This window comes from Malurus melanocephalus, unplaced genomic scaffold (genome assembly GCF_030028575.1).
Source record: "Malurus melanocephalus ecotype Western Australia unplaced genomic scaffold, MMel_1.1 scaffold_381, whole genome shotgun sequence".
NCBI lineage: Eukaryota > Metazoa > Chordata > Aves > Passeriformes > Maluridae > Malurus > Malurus melanocephalus.
Window position 1 is genome coordinate 282529 of NW_026623613.1, and position 19852 is coordinate 302380.

Sequence of the window (19852 nt, forward strand, 5' to 3'; positions counted from 1 at the left end):
AGCGGCCAGTCCTAATAGTGACCAGTTCTTACACTGACCAGTCCCAATAGTGACCATTCACAGTAATAACCATTCCTAATGGCAACCAGCCCTAATAGTAACTGGTCCTAATAGTGGTAGGTTCAAATGGTGACCAGTCCTAATACTGACCAGTCCCAATGGTGACCGGTCCTTATGGTGCCTGGTCCTAATAGAGGCCAGTCCTAATAGTGGCCAGTCCTTATAGTGGCTGGTTCCGATTGCCCCCAGTCGTGATAGTGCCGGGTCCTGACGCCACCCGGGCTCAGCAGCGGGTCGTGGCGGTGCCGGTTCCCAGTTCCCGGAGCCCGGTGCGCGGGGCAGAGGGCCGGAGCGCCCTCAGGGGCTCATCCCCCACGGGAGATTCGGCACGAATGGGGCGGTGGGACCGCGGGAATCCCACGCGTGGGGCCACGGGCAGACACCGGGCACAGACCCCGCCCCGGCCACGCCCCGCAGGCCACGCCCCGCTCAAACCACACCCCCGGACACGCCCCCAGCCCCGCCCGGCCCAGGTGGAGGCGGCGGCGCTGCCGCGGGACCGGCACCGGCACCGGGAGTGGCACTGGCGGCGGGACCGGCACCGGGCCGAGGTGAGCGGGGCCGAGGAGGGGAGCAGAGCGGGGCGGGGGTCCCGGTGCCTCCGCGCCGCTTCGCTCCGTGACCGCCCGGTTTGTTGCTGCTTTGTGAGCGCCGCGTCCCGCCAGCTTCCTCCTCCGCCCCGCGCCTCCCGCCCGGCCCGGCCCGGCCCCGGCCCCGCGGGGCTCGCTGTCCGCTGCCCCTGCCCATCCCGGACCCTTTGCGGGGCGGGGGGCGCGGTCCGGATCCCCCTGCCCGCGGCCGTGACCCGCGCCCTGCCCGGCGCCTCCGGGGCGGGCACCCGGACGGATGGCGGGGGCCGGGCTCTGCCTCCTCCTCCTCCTCCTCCTCTCCATCACAGGGGGAAGTGGGTGCGTGTCCCGGCGGGGCGACCCTGCCGGAGGGAAAACCCTCCCCGTTCCCCGGCCGAGGCAGGGAGGAAAGCTCTAACCTACTTTCTGGCGCCGATGGCCCGATAACCAGGCGGGCGGGTGGTTTTTGTTTGTGTTTGCTGGTTTTCCCCCTCCCCGGGCGAGCGGGGCTGGCAGTGCCCTTCAGGAGCAGCCTCGAGGGCAGGTGGGCAGCGGAGGGGACCGGTCCCTGAGCCCGAGCATCCTCCTGCCCTCCCGCCCGCCGGGGCTTTGTTGTTGTAGCTGGTTTGAGGTTTGCTGAAGGGCTCTGGGACGCTCACACGTGCTGCCTGGAGTGGCGAGTGCTGCCACCAGCCCTTCGCAGGCGGAAAACAACCTTACAGAGCAGGGGGTCGGGTCAGCTTGCACCCGTGTGTACATCCCGCCGGGAGCAGAGAGGTGTTTGTGTGGATTTTTTAGTCAGCTGGATTTTTGCTGTTGGTTCTCCAGGTTTGGGACAGAGGGGTGAGGCTGAGCTCTACCCCATCCTGCCCTGCCTTGCTGCCAGGCCAGCAGGACTGGGCAGAGGCTATTCCTCCAGGCTTCCTGCAGCCAGATCGTGGTGCCCACGGTGATCTGAGACCCTGCAGCTCTCTCTCAGCTCCCCATGCCCACGTTCTGCAGGGGGAAGGGGACCTGAGTGGCTGCACTGTCACCGCTGGGTCCCTGTGGCAAGAGGAAGTGTCCGCCTTCTTCCCCGGCGTGGCGTCATCCTCCTTGCCACGAGGAGCCAGGACATTCTCCTGCTCGCACGTTCCCAGTCCTGGATGGTTGTTCCTGGGGATTTCCAGGGTGAACTCAYCACGTTGCTGCTGTCCGGGGCTCAYAGCCTCCAGCTCAGTTGGAGAACTGGGGAATGCACCCCACTACAGTCCTGGGGATCTCCTGAGCAGGGAAGTGCTGCCCATTCAGCTCACTCCACTGTGCCCTCTGAAGCAGCATCCTTTGGCTCCTGCTTTTTTCCCAAATAACCAGCTTGGAATTGTCCCACCTCCAAAACGAGCTGGAGAGTTCAACTGCATCTGAGCCTGAGAAAAACTGACCCGTGCCCTGGTCAGCACTGGCTTCTCATGTGGCTCCMTGGGCTCTGCCCTTCCCAGCTCCCTTAATTAATGGGGTGACCAACCCCTTTTGCTGCTGGCTCATTTGGGGGCAGCTTCTGCAACCCCTGCTCTACAGCAGATGACGGTCACCACTTCCCTGTTGTGGGCTCCTCTGGCACCGCTGCAGCTGCACTGGGGCACCTGGAGGTGCTGCAAGCCCCGGAGCGAGAAAGGGCAAACCACAGAGTGGGGTTTGACACCACAGCAGAGCCCCGATGTGAATTCTGAGATCCGGGGCCGAGCCTGGCGGTGCTGTCAGGCGCTCGTGTGAGTGCTCAGCGTGTGAGAGCAGAGAGCGGGGCTGCAGGAACAATAGATGCCTGTGGATGCTGGGAGAGCAGTTCGAAGCTGGGGATGCTGAGCATGGGGGCGTGAATCCGGTGGTGAAGGGGCTGGCTGGGTCGCCTCTGGGGGGCTGCACACACCAGACCTGGGGAATTTGGGCTGGGGTGAAAGATGAGCACATGGCTGACCTCTGGGTCTGTGTTTTGTTCTTGGATGCTGCTCCTGTTTAGCTCTTAGTGAAGCTGAGGGATCCCCCAAATACATTATTCCTTCCCTTAGGTTGTTTTTGAGCTGAAAACAGCGCTTGGGACRAGCCAGGAATCAGAACAATGCTCATTATCAAAGAAAGCAGGAGACAGGTGATGGAGAACCAGCTGGTGAAGGGGTTGCAGAGCTACTCAGACCAACATGGGGCTGGTGAGGCATTTCCACATTTCCCGTGGGCACTGGGAGCTCTGCAGGGACCTGACCTGGAKCAGCAAGYGTGGGCTTGGTGCTGTCAGGGGCTCAGCACTGAAGGAGTCAATTAGTGCAGGCTGAAAATTAATTAGTTAAATCTCTGTGAGCCCACAAATGATGGGATMATGAACTCTCCCTCTTGAGGGGCATTTTACCTAATGACTTTTGGTTTCCGCTGTCCTGCCGGGCTGTGGGATGTCTGATAACACAACAAGCCCCCAGCAGGGGTGGGCACGGTCCCTTTTAATTACAGGGATGCAGGAGTTGTGGTCGTTAGGGAGCATGTGGTGCTTTGAGTTATGGTAATTTCCTGGTCTCCAAGTCAGCATGGAAARCTCTGTGTGTGCTGGCAGGTGTGGAGGAAACCCTTGGCACTGGTACCCCTTTTTCCCCGCTTAATCCCTGTTTCTTAAAAAAAAAMCAAAACCAACAACAAAAAAGCAGTTGTTCAGTGGTTGCTCTCTTAGTGAGGCATTTAGGGTGAAGCATGGACCCAGGGAATGGCCCCAGATAAACCCAGCCCTCTTTTTGCCCACCACCAAAGACCTCTGTGTCCCCCTCATCCTTGGGGATTTGCACTCTGAGGGTGTTGTGGGGTGCTGGTGACATTAGCTGAGCATGGGGCAGAGGCAACCCACACAAAACTGCTCTGGKAGGGCAGGGGAGCAAATATTTCTGGGGTTTGCATGTGAGGGCTTCACCCTGGTCCTCCAAGAGCTTCAAACTGGAGCAGCAGCAGGGTGGGGAGGCAGGGAGCCTTACTATACTGCAGTGCCTCAGTTTCTCCACTTATGAAAGGCCGCAAATGAGTCAGGAAGGGCGAAGGTGTCCAGTGAAACCACAGCTTGTCACCTCGGGGGCAGCYTGTGCAGCCACAAGAGCAGGATTGACGCTGTGGTGGTGCTCTGAGAGGGGGAGTGCAGGTGCAAACCAACCCCCGCAGTGCTGCAGTGGGACATGGGACAGGAGGGAGCAGGGCAGGGCCCAGGGATGCTCCCTGGCCTTTTGCCAGGCTGCTGGCATTGGATGGGAGGAACAAATCCAGTGCTGGGGCGGGCACACGGTCTCTGTCCTGCGTGCCCAGCCCTGTGGGGACCCACTCAGATGGKTGGTGGTCACTCACTCAGTGGATGCTCCTGCCTTCACCCATCCCACAGGACCACCCCTCCCATCTGCAGGTGCTCTTTTGGGTTCTTGCAGCTCCCAGGATGAAGAAACACTCCTTCCAGCAGCTTCTGTTGGTTTGTGTTTTATCGATTTATTGCTTAAAAATAATAATTCCTGATGTAATTCCTCTGGTCTGTCAGAGCCACTCGGGGAAGAAGAGATGTGGCTGGTGCCCCCCGAGATTCCMGATGTGCCAGTGCCCCCTGCCACCCCACAGAGCCTGTTTCACTCTCCATGTGTCATCCTGCAGCACATCCTGGGGATCTGCTGTGGTTGTTCCTGTCATTTCCCAGCCTGCAGGAACWCTGGGGCAGGGCTGGCAGTGACCTCCCATTAGGTGTGAGCCCCAAGGCGCTCACCCCACTGTGCCCGTGGGCAGCCGGGGTGAATGCCCAGCACTCGGCATTGGAATGTCCTGCCCGGCCTCAGCTCCRCCGTGGAACATGCAGGGAATTTTTGCCATGTCATGGGGCTTTTCCAGGGGTGATCCCATAAGCAGTGGCCTCCTGAACAGGTGACTTAGCCCAAAGAGCTACTGGGGAGAATATGGTGTAGGTTACATATTAGAAAAAAATTCTTCACTGTAAGGGTGATCACACACTGGAATTGTCTGCCCAGGGAGGCGGTGGAGTCACCATCCCTGGATGTGTTTAAGGAAAGCCTGGATTGGCACTCAGTGCCATGGTTTAGTTGATGAGGAGGTGTTGGGCCATGGGCTGGACTTGTTGATCTTGAAGGTCTCTTCCAGCCTGGTTCATTCTGTGATTCTGTGAATTAAGGTGGCTCCTTAAAAATCAGCATCTCCAGCCCCTGCCCTGTGCTCCATGGCTTCCCTGTGCATTCCAGGGATGGGATAACAGGCAGGGGGAGGATGGAGATGCCTGGGGAGACCCCATCTCCAACTCTTGGCAGCAGAGAGGCTGCAAAGTGCCTGACTGGCACAGGTCCACGGAGCTGCTGTGGGGGGAAGGCAGCGGTGAGTGCGGGATTCCCTGTGCTGGGCTGGCACCGTGCGGGGTGGGGATGAGCTGTTCCCAGCCCAGCTTTCCTCTGCAGGGTGCTGGGTGCTTCAGGCCTGCTGGCAATCAGGAGGGAAAGGAAGGAAGCTGAGGAGTGGCCCACCCACGCTCGGCTGCTGCTGGTTGGGAGGAGGGAGGGGTGGGCAGGAGCAGCTTCCCCCGTTTGTCCTGGGGATATAATGGGGTGTCTGGGGAACAGCCTCCTGCCAGCATCCTGTCACCATCTACAAAGGGACACCACAAGGTCCTTTTACCCTGTCCTCAGGGTGCTGCTGGCCCTGGAATGGGAAAGGAGGAGGGTGCTGTGTCCACCAGGGCTCCCCCTCTGCACGGGAGAGCAGCACTTTGTGCAAGCCTTGGAATGGCTGCGTTGAGATAAGGAGTCTGTTCCCAGAGATAGGGAGCTGCAGCCATGGGGGCTCCTCCTGCTGCCAGCCCAGGGCCCATCCTGTCCCTGGGATGAGCTGAATTCCTGCCCAGGGCTGAGCACCAGCTCGCACTGCTGCATCCCACACAGCGATGGTCAGAGCTCAGAGCAGGGGAGCCCTCTGTAAATAGGGGGCATTTCTGCCAGCCCTGTGCTGCTCTGGTGTKCTCTGACACAGGCAGAGGGGACTGGGGAAGTCTGCAAGCCCAGCCAGAGCCCTGRCGCCAAGAGCTGCTGATAAAATGAGTGTTCAGCAGAAGGACCAGAGGGAGAAGTGTCCCCTCCAGCCCCACTGACCTTTCACACCAAGGATTTTGCTTTGAGGAGGGAAGTGAGGGTGAACTCAGTAATGAGCTGCAGCGTGGGGATGGCAGGCACATGGCCTGCAGGCAGGCTGTCCCCTTCCCTCAGGAAAATACTGATGTGGGACCCCTCAGCCCCTTCCAGAAGGTGCAGCCGTTGCTGGAGCACTTTCACCATCGTGTCTGTGCACTCTGTGTTTAAGCCAAGCTAATAAGGAATCGGAGTAGATCTGAGTAATTAATCAGTTCTTAGATCAAACTGAGTTAAATCAATCCTGATAGGCTGGGGAGAAAAAAAAGAAAAAGAGTTTTCCTTGTGTCTGGAGCATGCTGTGACCCTACCTGGGGAGCAGCCAACCCCTCTGGACATTCACCTGTGGAGCTGCTGTACTTCCCTTGCTCCCGGCAGAGACTTTGGCCCTTTGCTCTGCCCSAAGCTGTTGGGGTGGCTCAGATCCTCCATGTGCACATTCCTCACTTGCCTTGGGCTCCAACCTGAGGAAGGGAGCGCTGGGCTAGGGGTCCCCTCCAGCAGCAGCCACCRCCCCAATGTGTCTCCAGCGAGGGAAGCAGAGTGGGTTTGTGTTTGTGCAGAGCTGCCTGCTTGGGGTGCTGGACCCCGGGGGAGTGGGGAGGTGTGGGGTGGGTGGCCAGTGGCACTGATTACCCCAGCCCACCACAACTCACTGCCCACCCCAATGGGTCAGGAAGCCTTTGGGTGCCAGCATTTGCTCTGCTGGGGTGCGTGGGGTTGTACACTGCTAAAAATTAACCAGAGTGGGAAAAGGGTCGTGGCTGGGATGTGGGAAACCCTCCACATGGCCCTGTCCACGTGCTCCCAGCCTTGCAGGGACATCCTTCCCTCTCCATGCTGACGGGGCTGGTGTCACCCAGGAGTGCCAGACAGTGACAGTCCAGGGGGGCATTCAGCCCTCGCAGCGGGGACAGCCAGCCTGGGCTGCTGTGTGCGCTGGTGCGAGTGGCCGTGCTCTGTCCGTGTCCCCATGTCCCTCCCCGCGGGCAGGGCCCTGCCCTTATCAGCGTGTCCAGCACAGTCTCTCGCCCGCCACACTCTGTCTCCCGGCCACTTTCCTTCCTCCTGGGGTGTGCCACGTTYCCAGCTCTCCCGGGCTCAGCAGACCTGCTGCCATTGTCCACTGTCCTTCCCAACGGAGGAAGAGGGGAGAGGATGTTCTGATGGTGGTGTGGGTGAGGTGTGTGCCAGCTGCCTGCTCGCCCTGGGGAGCTGATGGGATCCCAGCACCCATCCGAACCCCACCTTCCTGCCCCAGCCGACTGGGAGATGAGGAATTGAGGCCCTGTGGGTGTCCATGCTGACCGTGTGGCTCAGTGAAAAGGGARAGGGCAGCTAAAATACCCTCTGAAGCATAGAAGGCCTCTCTTGAGACTCAGCTAAACCCTGCATCTCTCAGTTTTGCCAACCAGCTCTGTTGTGGCCCAGTTGGGACACGCAGGGAAAGAAATGTAGTGTTTTTCTTTTTCCCCCCAGTAATATGTTTTTATTTCAAGAGCTGCTTGTGCTTGGCTGCTTCTCTCCAGATCTGAAACTTGAGACTGAAAAATGATAAAAAAAGCTTTTTGAAAGGGAGCAGAAGTGGGGAAGGTGCTGGGCAGCTGCTCAGGATCCTCTGCTCGGGTGTGAGTCCACAGAGCTCGATGCTCAGAGCAGTTGCACCAATTGAGTTTCCTGTCTWGAGCTCTTAATAACCGGGAGCACCTTTTAAGGCTGCTCCAGCCTTGAGAGAGGTCTTTAACGTGCTCGTGAATCATTTATGGGCGGCAGCAGCTCTGCCTGATGGGCTCTTGGGTGCCAGCAGAGGCTGCGGGGGTGTTTGGGGGCTCTGGGGCATTGCTGGCCCCTTTCTCTCTGCCCTGCAGAGGTGGAGGAGAGCTGGGGCTCATCATGCTCRGGGTGATGGATGCTTGTGGGGATCCCATTCCCTGCCCCGCACCCTGGGGTGGCTCAGAGCTGCTTTCCCCCCAGTGAACAGCCCCAGCCTGACGCTGTTATTGCAGTAATGCAGCTTCCCCCAGTGCCAGCAAGCTCAGGGAGAGACAATCCGATCCTGCTCTGAGCGCCCATGACCCCTCTGCATACATCCCCCTCCAAGCAGGGCTGCTCTGCAGGGCTGTCTCTGCTGTCTGCTACAATGGCTGTGCTTGGCTGTCCCAGCTTGCCTGGCCTTGCTGATGGTCCCTTTGTGTTGCTGGGACCATCCTGGAGTGTCCTGTATGAACCWCATCACTTTTTCCATCACTTTCTTCCTTGGGTGTGCTTCCTCGGGTCAGCGCTGCTTGTGATTCACCCAGGGCTGGGAGCCAGCCCTGGTCACCTTCCTTGTGCCTTTTCTGGTTGAAAGCCCAAACCTTGTTCCAGTAACCCCAACACATCTCCCCTCTTGGGAGAGGAAGGGGCCTTCACCCCGCTGCTGCTGTTGGAGCACAGGCTGTGTCCCTTGCTGCTGGGGGTCAGCCTTGGTGGCCTTCAGGGGTCAAGAGCTTTGGGAAGGGAGATGGTGATAGTGGGGGATCTCTTCTTATCTGCCAGACCGGGTGGTTGTCCCTCCACACCCTTCCCGTTTATCATTCCCTGTGGGTCAGTGATGGCAGTGTCCTTCATGCATGGACATCTTTTCCAGCCTGAAGATCTTTCCACATCCTGGCAGGGTGAAACCCATGTGTCCTGCAGGCTAGTGCTGGGATGGACAGGGGTGCTGTGACCTGGTCACTCCTGCCATCCCTGCCCTGCTCCCAGCAGCTGAAGGGGCAGTGTTGGTGACTCRGGGGGACTGGCAGTGAGTGGGTGATGGAAGCCTTCCTGTCCACCCCARTTCATGGTCCCCAGGACCCTTCCTGCAGCCCAAAGCACAGCTGCTCCAGGCTCAGGATGTGTTTGTGACTGCTGAGTCCCGTGTCTGTCACCCCCTGCTGCTGTCACCCGCCTTGTCCCTGCTCAGCCATGCCCCCATGTCAGCTCTGCACGTCACCTCTCACTTCCCTTTTCTGTGCCCAGGACAAAGCCACCACATCCACGCTGAGCGTCCAGGGGCTGGGCTGAGGCTCCCTGGGGACCCACAGCTGAGCTGTGCCCTGCGATGGGGCAGCTCAAACCCCATCATTGGGGGCTGGCAGGCAAGGAGCCATGCCCCGGGTGGCACAGCCCTCCATCCCAGGGCTGGGGGGTGACAGGGACCTGGGACCGCAGGGATCAGAGGGCCAAGCTTGTTTCAGGCTGGCCCTGGATGGAGGCGCCGTCTGGGCCATTCCCACGCTGAGCATGCCAGCAGCAACACGTGGTGAGCTGGAAACACCTTCCCAGCACCGTCCGCTGGGGATTTCTGCGCCTGGCACGGGTGAGCAGCTCCGGTGGCAGCTCAGGATCTGCGCTCTGGGGGTGGCTGCTCTGAAGGAGCCTGGAGCCCTCGRGGCCGCTGCCCTCCTCCCCCTCATTTGGTGCTCAGTGCCAAATGTGCCGATGCACGGAGCCGTGACAGGCGCTCCGGCCACGCCGTGACCGTGACCGGACAGCAGGTGCCCGCCGGGCAGYGCCAGCTCCCCCGGACTGCGTCACCTCGGGGGAGGCTGCTCCAGCCCTGAGTGGGGAGTTGCTAGGGAGCCAGAGCAGGGTTTTAAACCTGCTTTGCTGGGAAGCACGGAGATCTGGGGCTGTCTGGGGTGTGAAGGGAGCAATTGGGGGTGGGATTTTGGGATGGGCGTGTAAGAGTGGGGCTGTGGAAGAATTTGGCTCTGATTTCTGTGCTTCTGATTCTGTGGAATGGCTCTCACCACCCTGAGCCATTTCCCAGAGCTGGAGGAGGATGAGGGTGTCCTAGGGATTGCTCTGACCCCAGTGTGTTCCTGTTCCCAGCTCTCCAGAGCAGCTGGCATCTCAGGCTCATTGCTGGCTGCTCTGGGAGGAAAACAAACAGAGTCTCCAGCTCACCAGTGGGACGGAAAGTTTTGCTTGCTGGGGCTGGCACTCTCCCAGTTTAGCAGCTAYGAAATACCCAGCAAGGCACTCGTGTTCCCTGCCTGCTCTTCCTGGGTGTTTTGCTTCCCCAGAGCAAGGGAGAACTCCCTGCCTGCCCCAGGCTGCTCCCTGCCACGGAGCATCACTGTAAATGAGGGATTTTCCTCCTCCTGCTGCCCTGTGCCAGTGGCTGATCCCTGTCCCTGGTGTCCAGCCACCTCCATCCCTGACCCTGAGATCCAGGGAGCCCTGAGCTCAGCTCTCCCTCCCCTGGGATGCTCCTGCAGCCCTCGCCTGCTTTCCCACACATGGGTTTTCATTGCAGGAGGAACTCGGCTGTGTCCCGGGGCTCCTGTGCGTGAAGGACGGAGGCAGAGCAAGGCTGCCGTGGGTGTTTCCCATCAGTGCACAGGATCCCTGTCACTCTTATGAGGTAAGGAGACCCTGCTGGGGGGCAGCACTGGCTGAGCCCCAGGGGAAATYTGGGAGTTGAGAGGGAGCCCAGCAYCCATCTGAATGCAGGAGCAGAAGGCTGGGAATGGCCCAGGAGCTGATGGAGGGCAGCAATGCCAGCTCGTGCTGCCAGCTCCAGGCTTTCCCATCCTTGGGGAGCTAGTTCTGGACTCCTGCATACCCAGGAAGCTCATCCCTTGGGCACTCCATGCTCCTAAAACCAGGCTTTGCTTGTGGTGGGGTCTAAGGRGAGGGTTGTATTCAGGAAACCAAGTGCTGAGGGGGCTGCCAGAGTTCCCCTATCCCTCTTGCTTTAGGATGACTCTTGCTTTAGGAATGGGCAGAGGGGGCTGATGGTATCCCAGTCACTCCTCTGGTTGCCAAAGTGACATTGCCTGAGGAGAGCAGAGCTGTAGGAGTGTGGTCATTGGGATTTTGGGCAGGGAAAGGAGCCAGGCCTGTGGAYTGAGCTGGCATTTCACAGCCAGTGGCACTGTGCAAACGTGGCAGGTGACACCATCCCCATGGCCATGGCTGTCCTGGGGGACAAGGGATGCTGGTGACACCTGTGTCACTCCCTGAGCACTGGCACATGGTCAGGGAGGACGGGAAGAGGGTGGAGAGGGCTGTGCCTCCCTTTTGATTGCCCTCGTAGCCCCTAATAGGATCTGGGACTTGTTCTCTTGCACTCGGATGGAATTACTTTTCCTGCAAATTCCTGTCTGGTAGAGCTGGCTGYAGGGACCCTTGGGAGGGGATTTCTTGAAGAATTAGCCACCTCTTGGCTGTTAAGCTTCCCCACCCTTGCACTTGCTGCCAGGGAGAATTCAATCTCCCAGCCTGGTGTGTGCGTGCACGTGTCAGAGGGGAATGTCCTGCATCTCCAATCCACAGGGCACCCCAGCACGTGGTGGGTCCCTGTGGGAGCTGTGATGCATGTGGGGATGTGGATCAGGTGTTTTCATGCTTTGTGTGTCCCCTCCCTTCTCACTGTCCAGGCAAGAGGAGCTCTTTGGAGCCCCCCTGCCATGTCTGTGACCCCTGCCTTGGCTCTGTCACTGCCAGGCTGTGAGGGCTGGTGTCCCCAGGCCATGGGCCTGGCCAGGGCTTGCAGGGACCCCCAGTATTTCCAAGGCACGTGGTGAAGCTCRTCCTGGTGGGGTGAAACCCGTGTGTCCTGCAGGCTCGTGCTGGGATGGACAGAGATGCTGTGACCTGGTCACTCCTGCCATCCCTGCCCTGCTCCCAGCAGCTGAAAGGGTGGTGTTGGTCCCCCTGGGGCTCTGGGAGTGAGTGGGTGATGGAAACCTTCCTGTCCACCCCAATTCATGGGTGGAATGCGGGTTTGGGGATGCAGCAGCGGGGCTTGTGGTGGCAAAGCCTCACCAGCACAGCAGGGACACAGGGGGCTCAGTCTGGTGACATCCCCCTGCTGAGGCCGCCTCTCCCGCTGGGACCAGCCTTTCCTCACACACAGCTGAGCTGAGGGGAATATCTCACCCCCTCTGGCTGACTCCCTGCCCTCTCCCAGCCTGCCAGCCACCACCGGCCCGAGATGTCAGCCGGGGACAAGAACGGGGGCAGCCGCCCCGGCAGCAGCCGCCTGCAGAGCAAGAAACCCCCCAACCTCTCCATCGTCATCCCCCCACGGGAGGCGGAGGAGGATGGTGCCCGCAAGGAGGTGAGTGATGGAGCTGTGCCCGTCCCACACTGGGCCTGGGGGGCTGCCAGGTGCCCTCCTGTCCCTGATGCCCTGCTCTGCCTTGCAGCCCTCCAAGGTGCCCATCTACCGCAAGAGCAAGAGCCTGCAGGAGCCCCGCCCRGAGCGCCGGCCCGGCTTCCGCCGGCAGACATCCCTGTCCCAGAGCATCCGCAAGTGAGGGCAGGSTGGCTCCAGCCATGGCTGGGTTACTCGGAAGGGGCTGTGTTGGGGCACTGTCAGAGGACTTGGGGTGGGGTTGGAGAGTTGTGTCTCAGAATGGAATGCAAGAATCATTTTCCCCCTCTTCCCTTTGACCTGTAGGCAGGTTGAAACTGCCCTGCTGTGGGGTGGGCTGGGCTGAGACACCCCAACCCCAACCAGAGGGGTTGCCTGGGTGGAATGGCAGTACCTGGGAGGGGGGACCAGCTGTGTGACATCTGTGCCCCCCGTGTGTCCAGGGGCACGGCGCAGTGGTTCGGCGTCAGCAGCGACTGGGAGGGCAAGCGGCAGCAGTGGCAGCGCAAGAGCCTGCAGCACTGCAGCATGAGGTACGGCAAGCTGAAGCCTGCCTACCGCGACATGGAGCTGCCCAGCCAGGAGGTGCCCTCYTTCCAAGGCACCGAGTCGCCCAAACCTGCCAAGATGCCCAAGGTAGTGCTCGGGGTGGACGGTCCCGCTCCCAGATTTGCCCTCCCACCACTGACACCTCTCTCCCCTCCAGATCGTGGACCCGCTGGCCAGGGGCCGTCCCTTCCGCCACCCTGATGAGACCGACCGTCCCCACACTCCCCACCACGTCCTGCCCCCGCTCACCCCCGGCGTCGTCTCCTTGGCGTCCTTCAACAGCATCCGCTCAGGCTACGGCCGCCTGCCGCGCAGGAAGAGGGAGTCTGTCGCCCACATGAGCTTCAAGGCGGCCGCAGCCCTTCTGCGGGTGAGTTTTGGGAGTGTGAGGGGGATCATCTTCTTCCTGAGCCGGGTTTCAGTTCTGTCCTTCACCCATCATCTTGGCTTCTCRGCTGTTTGCTTTGCATGGAGACTGCTGTCTCTCCAGGGTGGGTTTGAGGGGGCAGATTAGTGTTTTTAACCTGAACTCTACTTAAAAGTAGAAGTTTTGGTAGAAATTGGATAATCTGGTTATCCAAAAAACAGTTCCTATGTACCATTCCTGAGGAGTGAGGAAGCTTCTCCAGCAATTATTTTGCTCCTGAGGGGCCCTGGACAAGCTGTGGGGACAGGTTTGTGGGTCTGAGAGCAGACAGATTCACTTGTGCTGACTGATGTGGCCATGACTCTGAGGACCTAAAGGCAGCATCTGTCAGTTCTTCCCCACAYGAGGGAATATGAGGGCTGATTGGGATTCAATCTTTGCCACTTGGCTTTGGGGAGGRAAGTTCTGGGAAACCCTCAAAAACTCGGGGGATTCTTGCTGCTTATCTCTATTTGCTTGCCCTGCCAAAGGGACGCTCTGTCCTGGAGCCGCTGGCTCCCAAGCGAAGGAGCAAGAGGAGTTTCCTGTACCCYAGCTTCATGGACGAGGACATGGTGGATGCTGCTGATACCCTGGACTCGTCCTTCTTCAGTAAGGCAAGCGACATTCCATGCTGGCTGCTGGAGCAGGGCCGTGTCCCAGTGCAGGGCATATTCCACACCCTGTGATGGGCCATTAGTGGGAGATCATTTGGGATCACCCTCTCCCCCTGGCCAGGGGGATGCTGGGTCAGGGGGAGATTTTTGACCTGTCACAAATATCCAAGGACATCTTTGCAGATGGACATGCACGACGAGACGTACTCCATGCCCGACGACGTCTTCGAGTCGCCGCCTCTCTCAGCCACGTACTTACGCATGCACCAGGTGGGGGACGATGCCAAGGTGTCCCCGGAGGYGGAGCAGCCCACCCCGTGAGTACCAGCCCTCAGCAGGTGCTGCCCCCGAGGCTGCCCTGGTCCAATGTCCCTGGCCATCCCTGCCTCAGGGACCAAGCACTTCCTGCATGAGAGGCTGGAGCCAGGAGGTGCCCAGAGCCCATCTCAGGGGCTGTGGCCGTGGGGTTTGTCTCAGCTGGCCCCTTTTGGCAGCTGTGATGGGTTTCTCCTCTGTCCGCAGGCGGGAGGGTGTCGGGCTGGCGTCAGTGTCCGGCAGTGCAGCTCCGCGGCGGGGCAGGCGCATCGCGTCCAAAGTGAAGCACTTCGCCTTCGACCGCAAGAAACGCTACTACGGGCTGGGGGTGGTGGGCAAGTGGCTCAACAGGACGTACCGGCGCAGCCTGAGCAGCATCGTGCAGTCCCAGCTGGAGATCACCGACAGCCACCGGTGAGGGCACCCATGCCACGGGGTACCCTGGCTCAGATGTGTGTCCCCCTCRATGCTCTGGGGTCAGGGCTTTTGGGGACTGCAGTGTGCCTTTGCCCAGCCGTCCTTGAGCTGCTCCAATTTTGGGTCCTRTCCCCTCCAGGCCGTATTTCACGTACTGGATCACATTTGTCCACATCCTCATCACCCTGCTGGTCATCGGCACCTACGGCATCGCCCCCATCGGCTTCGCCCAGCACGTGACGACAGAGTTAGTAAGTKTAGGAGCCCCCTTTCTGGGGGGACTGTGACAACCACTGTCCCGTGCTGTCATGCTCCCTGCAAGGACTGGGGGCCTTTTGGGAGGCTCCTGCTGTTTGAGAGGTGAAATAGCCAGGGCAGGGGGACAAACAGCAGTGTGTTGCAGTAGAATGCACGGTGGGAGCAGAACTGCTCATCCTCCTGCCTTGCTGGTGCGACCCAGCAGCCCTTCCCCTGGGATGAAGGGACTGCTCAGCCCCTCTGGAGTGGAGGGAGAYGGGACCCACAGCACCCAAACCCTCGATGGGAGCTGACCCTGGCCTCTCTTGGCAGGTGCTGAGGAACAAGGGTGTCTACGAGAGCGTCAAGTACATCCAGCAGGAAAACTTCTGGATCGGGCCCAGCTCGGTGAGGACCCTGCCAGGTCCTTGTTGACCCTCAGTCACTGGCTCTGCCCTCAGCTGAGGGGATTCTCTGAGCTGCTCCTCTCCTCTGGAAGGGGAAGCTTGACCACCTAATTCCAGCCTCCTGTCCCAGGCCCTCATCCCACTGGGACATGTGGCATTGCAGTGGGATGGTCAGAAGAGATCCCATCCCTTCCAATCTGCCTTCCCTGCACTGGGATGGAAGTGTCCATTGCCTGTGAGGGCAGCTGGAGGGAAGGGATGTGTGCAGACAGAGCATCCCCTTGACTGGCATCTCCCTCCCAGATCGACCTGATCCACCTGGGAGCCAAGTTCTCGCCCTGCATCCGCAAGGATCAGCAGGTGGAGCGGTTGATCCAGCGCGAGCGCGACCGGGAGCGCGGCTCCGGCTGCTGCGTCCAGAACGACAACTCCGGCTGCATCCAGACCCTGCCGCAGGACTGCTCGGTGCGTGCCCCCGCCGTGGGCACGGGGACGGGCTGGGGGTCCCTGGGGAAAGGGGGGAACCGCCTCAGCCCTGGGGCAGGGTGCTCGTGGGCTCAGAGCCATGCGTTCCCTGCCGCAGCGTCGCTCTCCCCGTGCTCCCTGCAGGAGACGCTGGCGACGTTCATCAAGTGGCCAGGCAGCAACGCCCCGGCCATGGGCTCGGGGGAGAAGCGCACCTCGGGGGCTGTGTGTCACCAGGACCCCAGGTAGGAGTGACAGCTGGGTGAGGGTGGCCCGGTCACACAACAGAGGGGCTGCCCAGGGTGCCTTTCCAGCTTGGATGCTTTGGACCCTCCTGTCTGAGGGGATGGGGCGCTTTTGCACACTGTAGGAATCGGTGGGGAAACTGAGACGAGGCCTGTCCTAAACACAGGCAGCAGTGGGTGATGCCATTGTGTTGTGCTGGTCCCTGTCCTGCTGGGGTGGGAGCACCCATGGGCCTCGGTGGGGTTGTCCAGGTGTCCAGGTGTGGGGTTCAAGTGGAGAAGGAGCTGYTGTGGGGTGTTGTAGGACATCCATTGGTGGGCAGGATCCCCCCCAAGCCAGGGAAGGGGCAGGTCCCAGAGCTGTCTGTGCCTTAAGGGGGTTACTGGTCTGTAGGGAGGATGTGTTAGGGGGACCCACCTGGCTCACCCCRTTCCTCCTGCCAGGACATGTGAGGAGCCAGCATCCAACCCACCCCACGTGTGGCCGGATGACATCACCAAGTGGCCGGTAAGGGCCCAGTGCCACCATCAGCTGGTGACCCCACGGTGGCAGCAGCAATGAGCTGGGCAGGGCACTGCAGGGACAGCCTGGGGCCAGGCCCTGACCAGGGCTCCTCTCCCTGCTGCTTCTAGATCTGCACCTACGAGACCAAAACCAACCACACAGGCTTTGCCCACCTGGACTGCGAGATCAAGGGCAGGCCCTGCTGCATCGGCACCAAGGGCAGGTGGGTCCTGGCACAGGGGGCACCTGGCACGGGGGGCACCTGGCCTGGCTCCCCCTCTGCCCTCTCGCCTGGTGGTGTCCATCAGTGTCCAGAGCTGTGCCTGGGGCAGAGGGAGGGAGCCTTGAGGGGTGGGAAGCACAGTGGCAGCAGGCTGGGAGCAGAGGGGRATGCTCAGGGAKCCCTRAGTGTGCCYYSTCCTGCCCCYGCCAGCTGCGAGATCACCACRCGCGAGTACTGCGACTTCATGCACGGCTACTTCCACGAGGAGGCCACGCTCTGCTCGCAGGTGAGCAGGGCCAGGGGGCACGGCAGGGTGTGTGGGACATGCTGAGGGTCTTTAGAGTGTCCCACCATAAATGGAGCAGGGTTGGGATGGGTGTGAGGAGGGGCGATGCAAAGTGCAGGGACTCGCCCAGCTCTTGGCTGGGCTTCTGCCACTGCACCCACCTTGCTGGGGTGGGGTAAGAAGAAGTGTAGGGCTTGAGCCAGCCTCAGCTGGGCAGCATTGGTGTCCTTGAGAAAGGCACATTCCAGGCAAGAAAAGACCCTTCAGCATCTCCTGGGGGACTGGGGATGCTCAGCTGTTCCTTTTCCAGCACCTGGGCAATGTGGTGCCTCATGACCCTCACAGCTGCCATGCAGCATCGCTGGCAACGCATCCCTGTGACCCATCCTTTGCTCCCCATGGCTCTGGRGACCCCCAACCCCCTCTTTGCTGGCTTTGCAGGTGCACTGCTTGGACGAGGTCTGCGGGCTCCTGCCYTTCCTCAACCCGGAGGTCCCTGACCAGTTCTACCGCCTGTGGCTGTCCCTGTTCCTGCACGCTGGGTGAGCACAGCCCCCAGGGGTGGGGACACTGGGGACCAAAACGTCCCTTGGGATGGGGTGGGAGAGAAGAGGGAAGGGCACCCCCCCAGCCTGCAGTGACACATGCAATCAGTGGAGGGTGTTTTGTGAGGTGTCTGCTGCCCAGGCCAGTGGGTGGGAGGGCTGGGCAGGGGTCTCTAACTCGGGGTCTGTCCCCCAGCATCATCCACTGCCTGGTGTCGGTGACGTTCCAGATGACRGTGCTGCGGGACCTGGAGAAGCTGGCGGGCTGGCATCGCATCTCCATCATCTTCATCCTCAGTGGCATCACRGGCAACCTGGCCAGCGCCATCTTCCTGCCCTACAGGGCAGAGGTGAGGRCTGGGGGGGTCTGTCCCAAAGCCAGCCAGCTCCCCAGGGCCCAAAGGCCACCCCTCCTCATCCCCGTTCTGGCAGAGGTTTGGGGAAGGGGCTGCAGCGTGGATTCTCACCCCCTGGCAGGCTTTGGAGCCGGGAGAGGGGGAGAGGGTGTCCTTGCCCCACGTGAGGTGCTGGCACATGCCATGAGTGTCACATGTCACCACGTGGCTGTGAGCGTGCAGGGTCCCCGGGCAGGCGGATGGCTAATCTGCTGGCAGCCAAACCCTGGGCTTTGAGATCATGCCAAGGGCATAATCCCCCCGGTGTGCGCCAGCACGGGGCTGTGCTCCGGGAGGGGGTGATGCTGGCTGGCTGCTGGGTCACAGAAGGTGTCAGCTCTGCCAAAACAGCCCCACCRTGCTCCCCTCCTCATCCTCCCTCCGTGCCAGGTCCTGCACAGGGAGCCAAGTGCACTTTGCCAGGGGAGGAGATGACCCCAGGGCACATGGGACGTGTCTGGGGTGATTCAGTGTCTGGCCCTGACCTCTCCCATCCCTGCAGGTGGGCCCTGCCGGCTCCCAGTTTGGCCTGCTGGCCTGCCTCTTCGTGGAGCTCTTCCAGAGCTGGCAGGTGCTGGAGAAACCCTGGAAAGCCTTCCTCAACCTCTTCGGCATCGTCCTCTTCCTCTTCATCTGYGGCCTGCTGCCCTGGATCGACAACATCGCCCACCTGTTCGGTTTCCTCAGCGGCCTGCTGCTGTCCTTCGCCTTCCTGCCCTACATCACCTTCGGCACGGTGGACAAGTACCGCAAGCGGGCCATGATCATCGTGTCCCTGCTGGTGTTCGTGGGGCTCTTYGCCTCGCTGGTGGTGTGGCTCTACGTGTGCCCCATCAACTGGCGCTGGGTGGAGTACCTCACCTGCCTGCCCTTCACCAGCAAGTTCTGCGAGAAGTACGAGCTGGAGCAGGTCCTGCACTGACCCTGCTGGCAGGGATGGGGCTGGGACGGGATGTTTTCTGTGGGGTGGGTGCTGCCCCGGGGTGGGGCAGAGCCTGGGTGTGGCTCTGTGCTCAGGGGTGCTGGGTTTGGGATCCCCCAATGCTCAGTGCTGGGATGCAGGGCCGAGCCAGCCCTGCCTTGCACCCATTTGGGGCTCCCTCCTGATGCTGGAAAGCCATAAGTGGTTTGGGGACTGACTCTGCTGCTGCCTTTGTGGGGAAACGGCTGAGGGAAGCGGGATTTTGGTGTATCCGTGGCCAGGCTGGAGTCCCAGCCCTGGGGTGAAGCTACTGAAGCTTCCAGCCTGTGCCCCTGCCTGCCTGGGGCTCCGTCCCACCTCAATGCCCCGAGGCACTGCAGCTCATACTGTGAACACAACCCCCTTTTTGCAGGGGCCTTTTTTTTTATCCACAGCTCTTCAGGCCCAGGGTTTCCCCTTTTTGGGCTCCCCAGAGTCTCTGCTGTGGCTCCAAGACATCCAGAGCTGAGCTTCAAAGATATTTTTCAGTCCTGTTCCCCCAGAGGCCCCCAGGGAGGTTTGTGCCTTCCCACCTGGCTCCTCCCTGGATGGAGAGGCAGGACTTAGGATGGGGGGCTTCTCTTCCCCTTATTTCAGCRAAATTCTCCTTTTGGAAGGGGAGGAGCGGCAAGGACCGCGTTTGTAATGCCATGGTGGGAGGGAGACATGGAGAAAAAACCCGTGGGGGGCTCATGTGGCTGCCCCTGGAGCCCACAGACCTCTCAAGGAGCTCTTGGTGCTCCCACTTTCTGCCTTGAGTCCCTGCTGCTTTCCCCATTTCCAAGCGTGGACACCCGGGTACCCCTCTGTTCTGCAGATGGAGCAGTGCAGGATGGGGCTGTCACCATCCCTGTCCCCTGTCCAAGGCTGCACATTGCCACTGCCCCCAGCCCTGGGCTGCTCTCCCCAGCATCCCCTCCCTCCCACCAGCCGTGGCACGAAGGCAGGTCCTTCCTGGGGTCCGGGTGACCCCTCTGGGCTGGTTTGGAGCCAGGCTGGTGCCAGGCTGTCCCTCCCCTGAGCTGTGTTGCTGTGTTTTTGGAGGCCTCAGTGCTTTTAAATGGGGGCAGGTGGGAATCCCCCAGTCAGGATCAATGTTCAAGGGCTGGGAGCTTGGCTCCCCCTCCACAGTTCTGTTCTGGGTGAGCCCAGGAGCCTGTGGCCCCTTCATCCGTCCTTGCCTCCCTCCCTCCGCCCTGGGCCACWTTTCAGCCCTGCTCTGTCCCTCCAGTTGCTGCTCCAGCCAAAGACAGACACTTCACCTCATTTGTCTCTTTTTGATACTTTTTTTTAAAGCTGTGGGTTCCCCCCCTTAATAAATTTCTACCTGTATTTAATGGGATGGCACG

At 60.6% G+C, this 19852-nt stretch overlaps 1 protein-coding gene across 1 annotated transcript; it reads left to right on the forward strand.

The window, feature by feature from the left end:
• Positions 1–515: 515 nt before the first annotated feature.
• RHBDF2 (rhomboid 5 homolog 2) lies at positions 516–19844 on the forward strand. Its single transcript, XM_057378946.1, has 19 exons — positions 516–611; positions 10086–10193; positions 11745–11894; positions 11983–12089; positions 12374–12566; positions 12637–12849; positions 13377–13502; positions 13686–13819; positions 14025–14231; positions 14374–14485; positions 14805–14879; positions 15182–15343; positions 15488–15588; positions 16033–16096; positions 16222–16316; positions 16527–16602; positions 17044–17144; positions 17344–17497; positions 18045–19844. The coding sequence occupies exons 3-19, from the start codon at positions 11769–11771 to the stop codon at positions 18462–18464; spliced, it is 2466 nt and encodes an 821-aa protein (XP_057234929.1). The 5' UTR covers positions 516–611; positions 10086–10193; positions 11745–11768; the 3' UTR covers positions 18465–19844.
• The last annotated feature ends 8 nt before the right edge of the window (positions 19845–19852 follow it).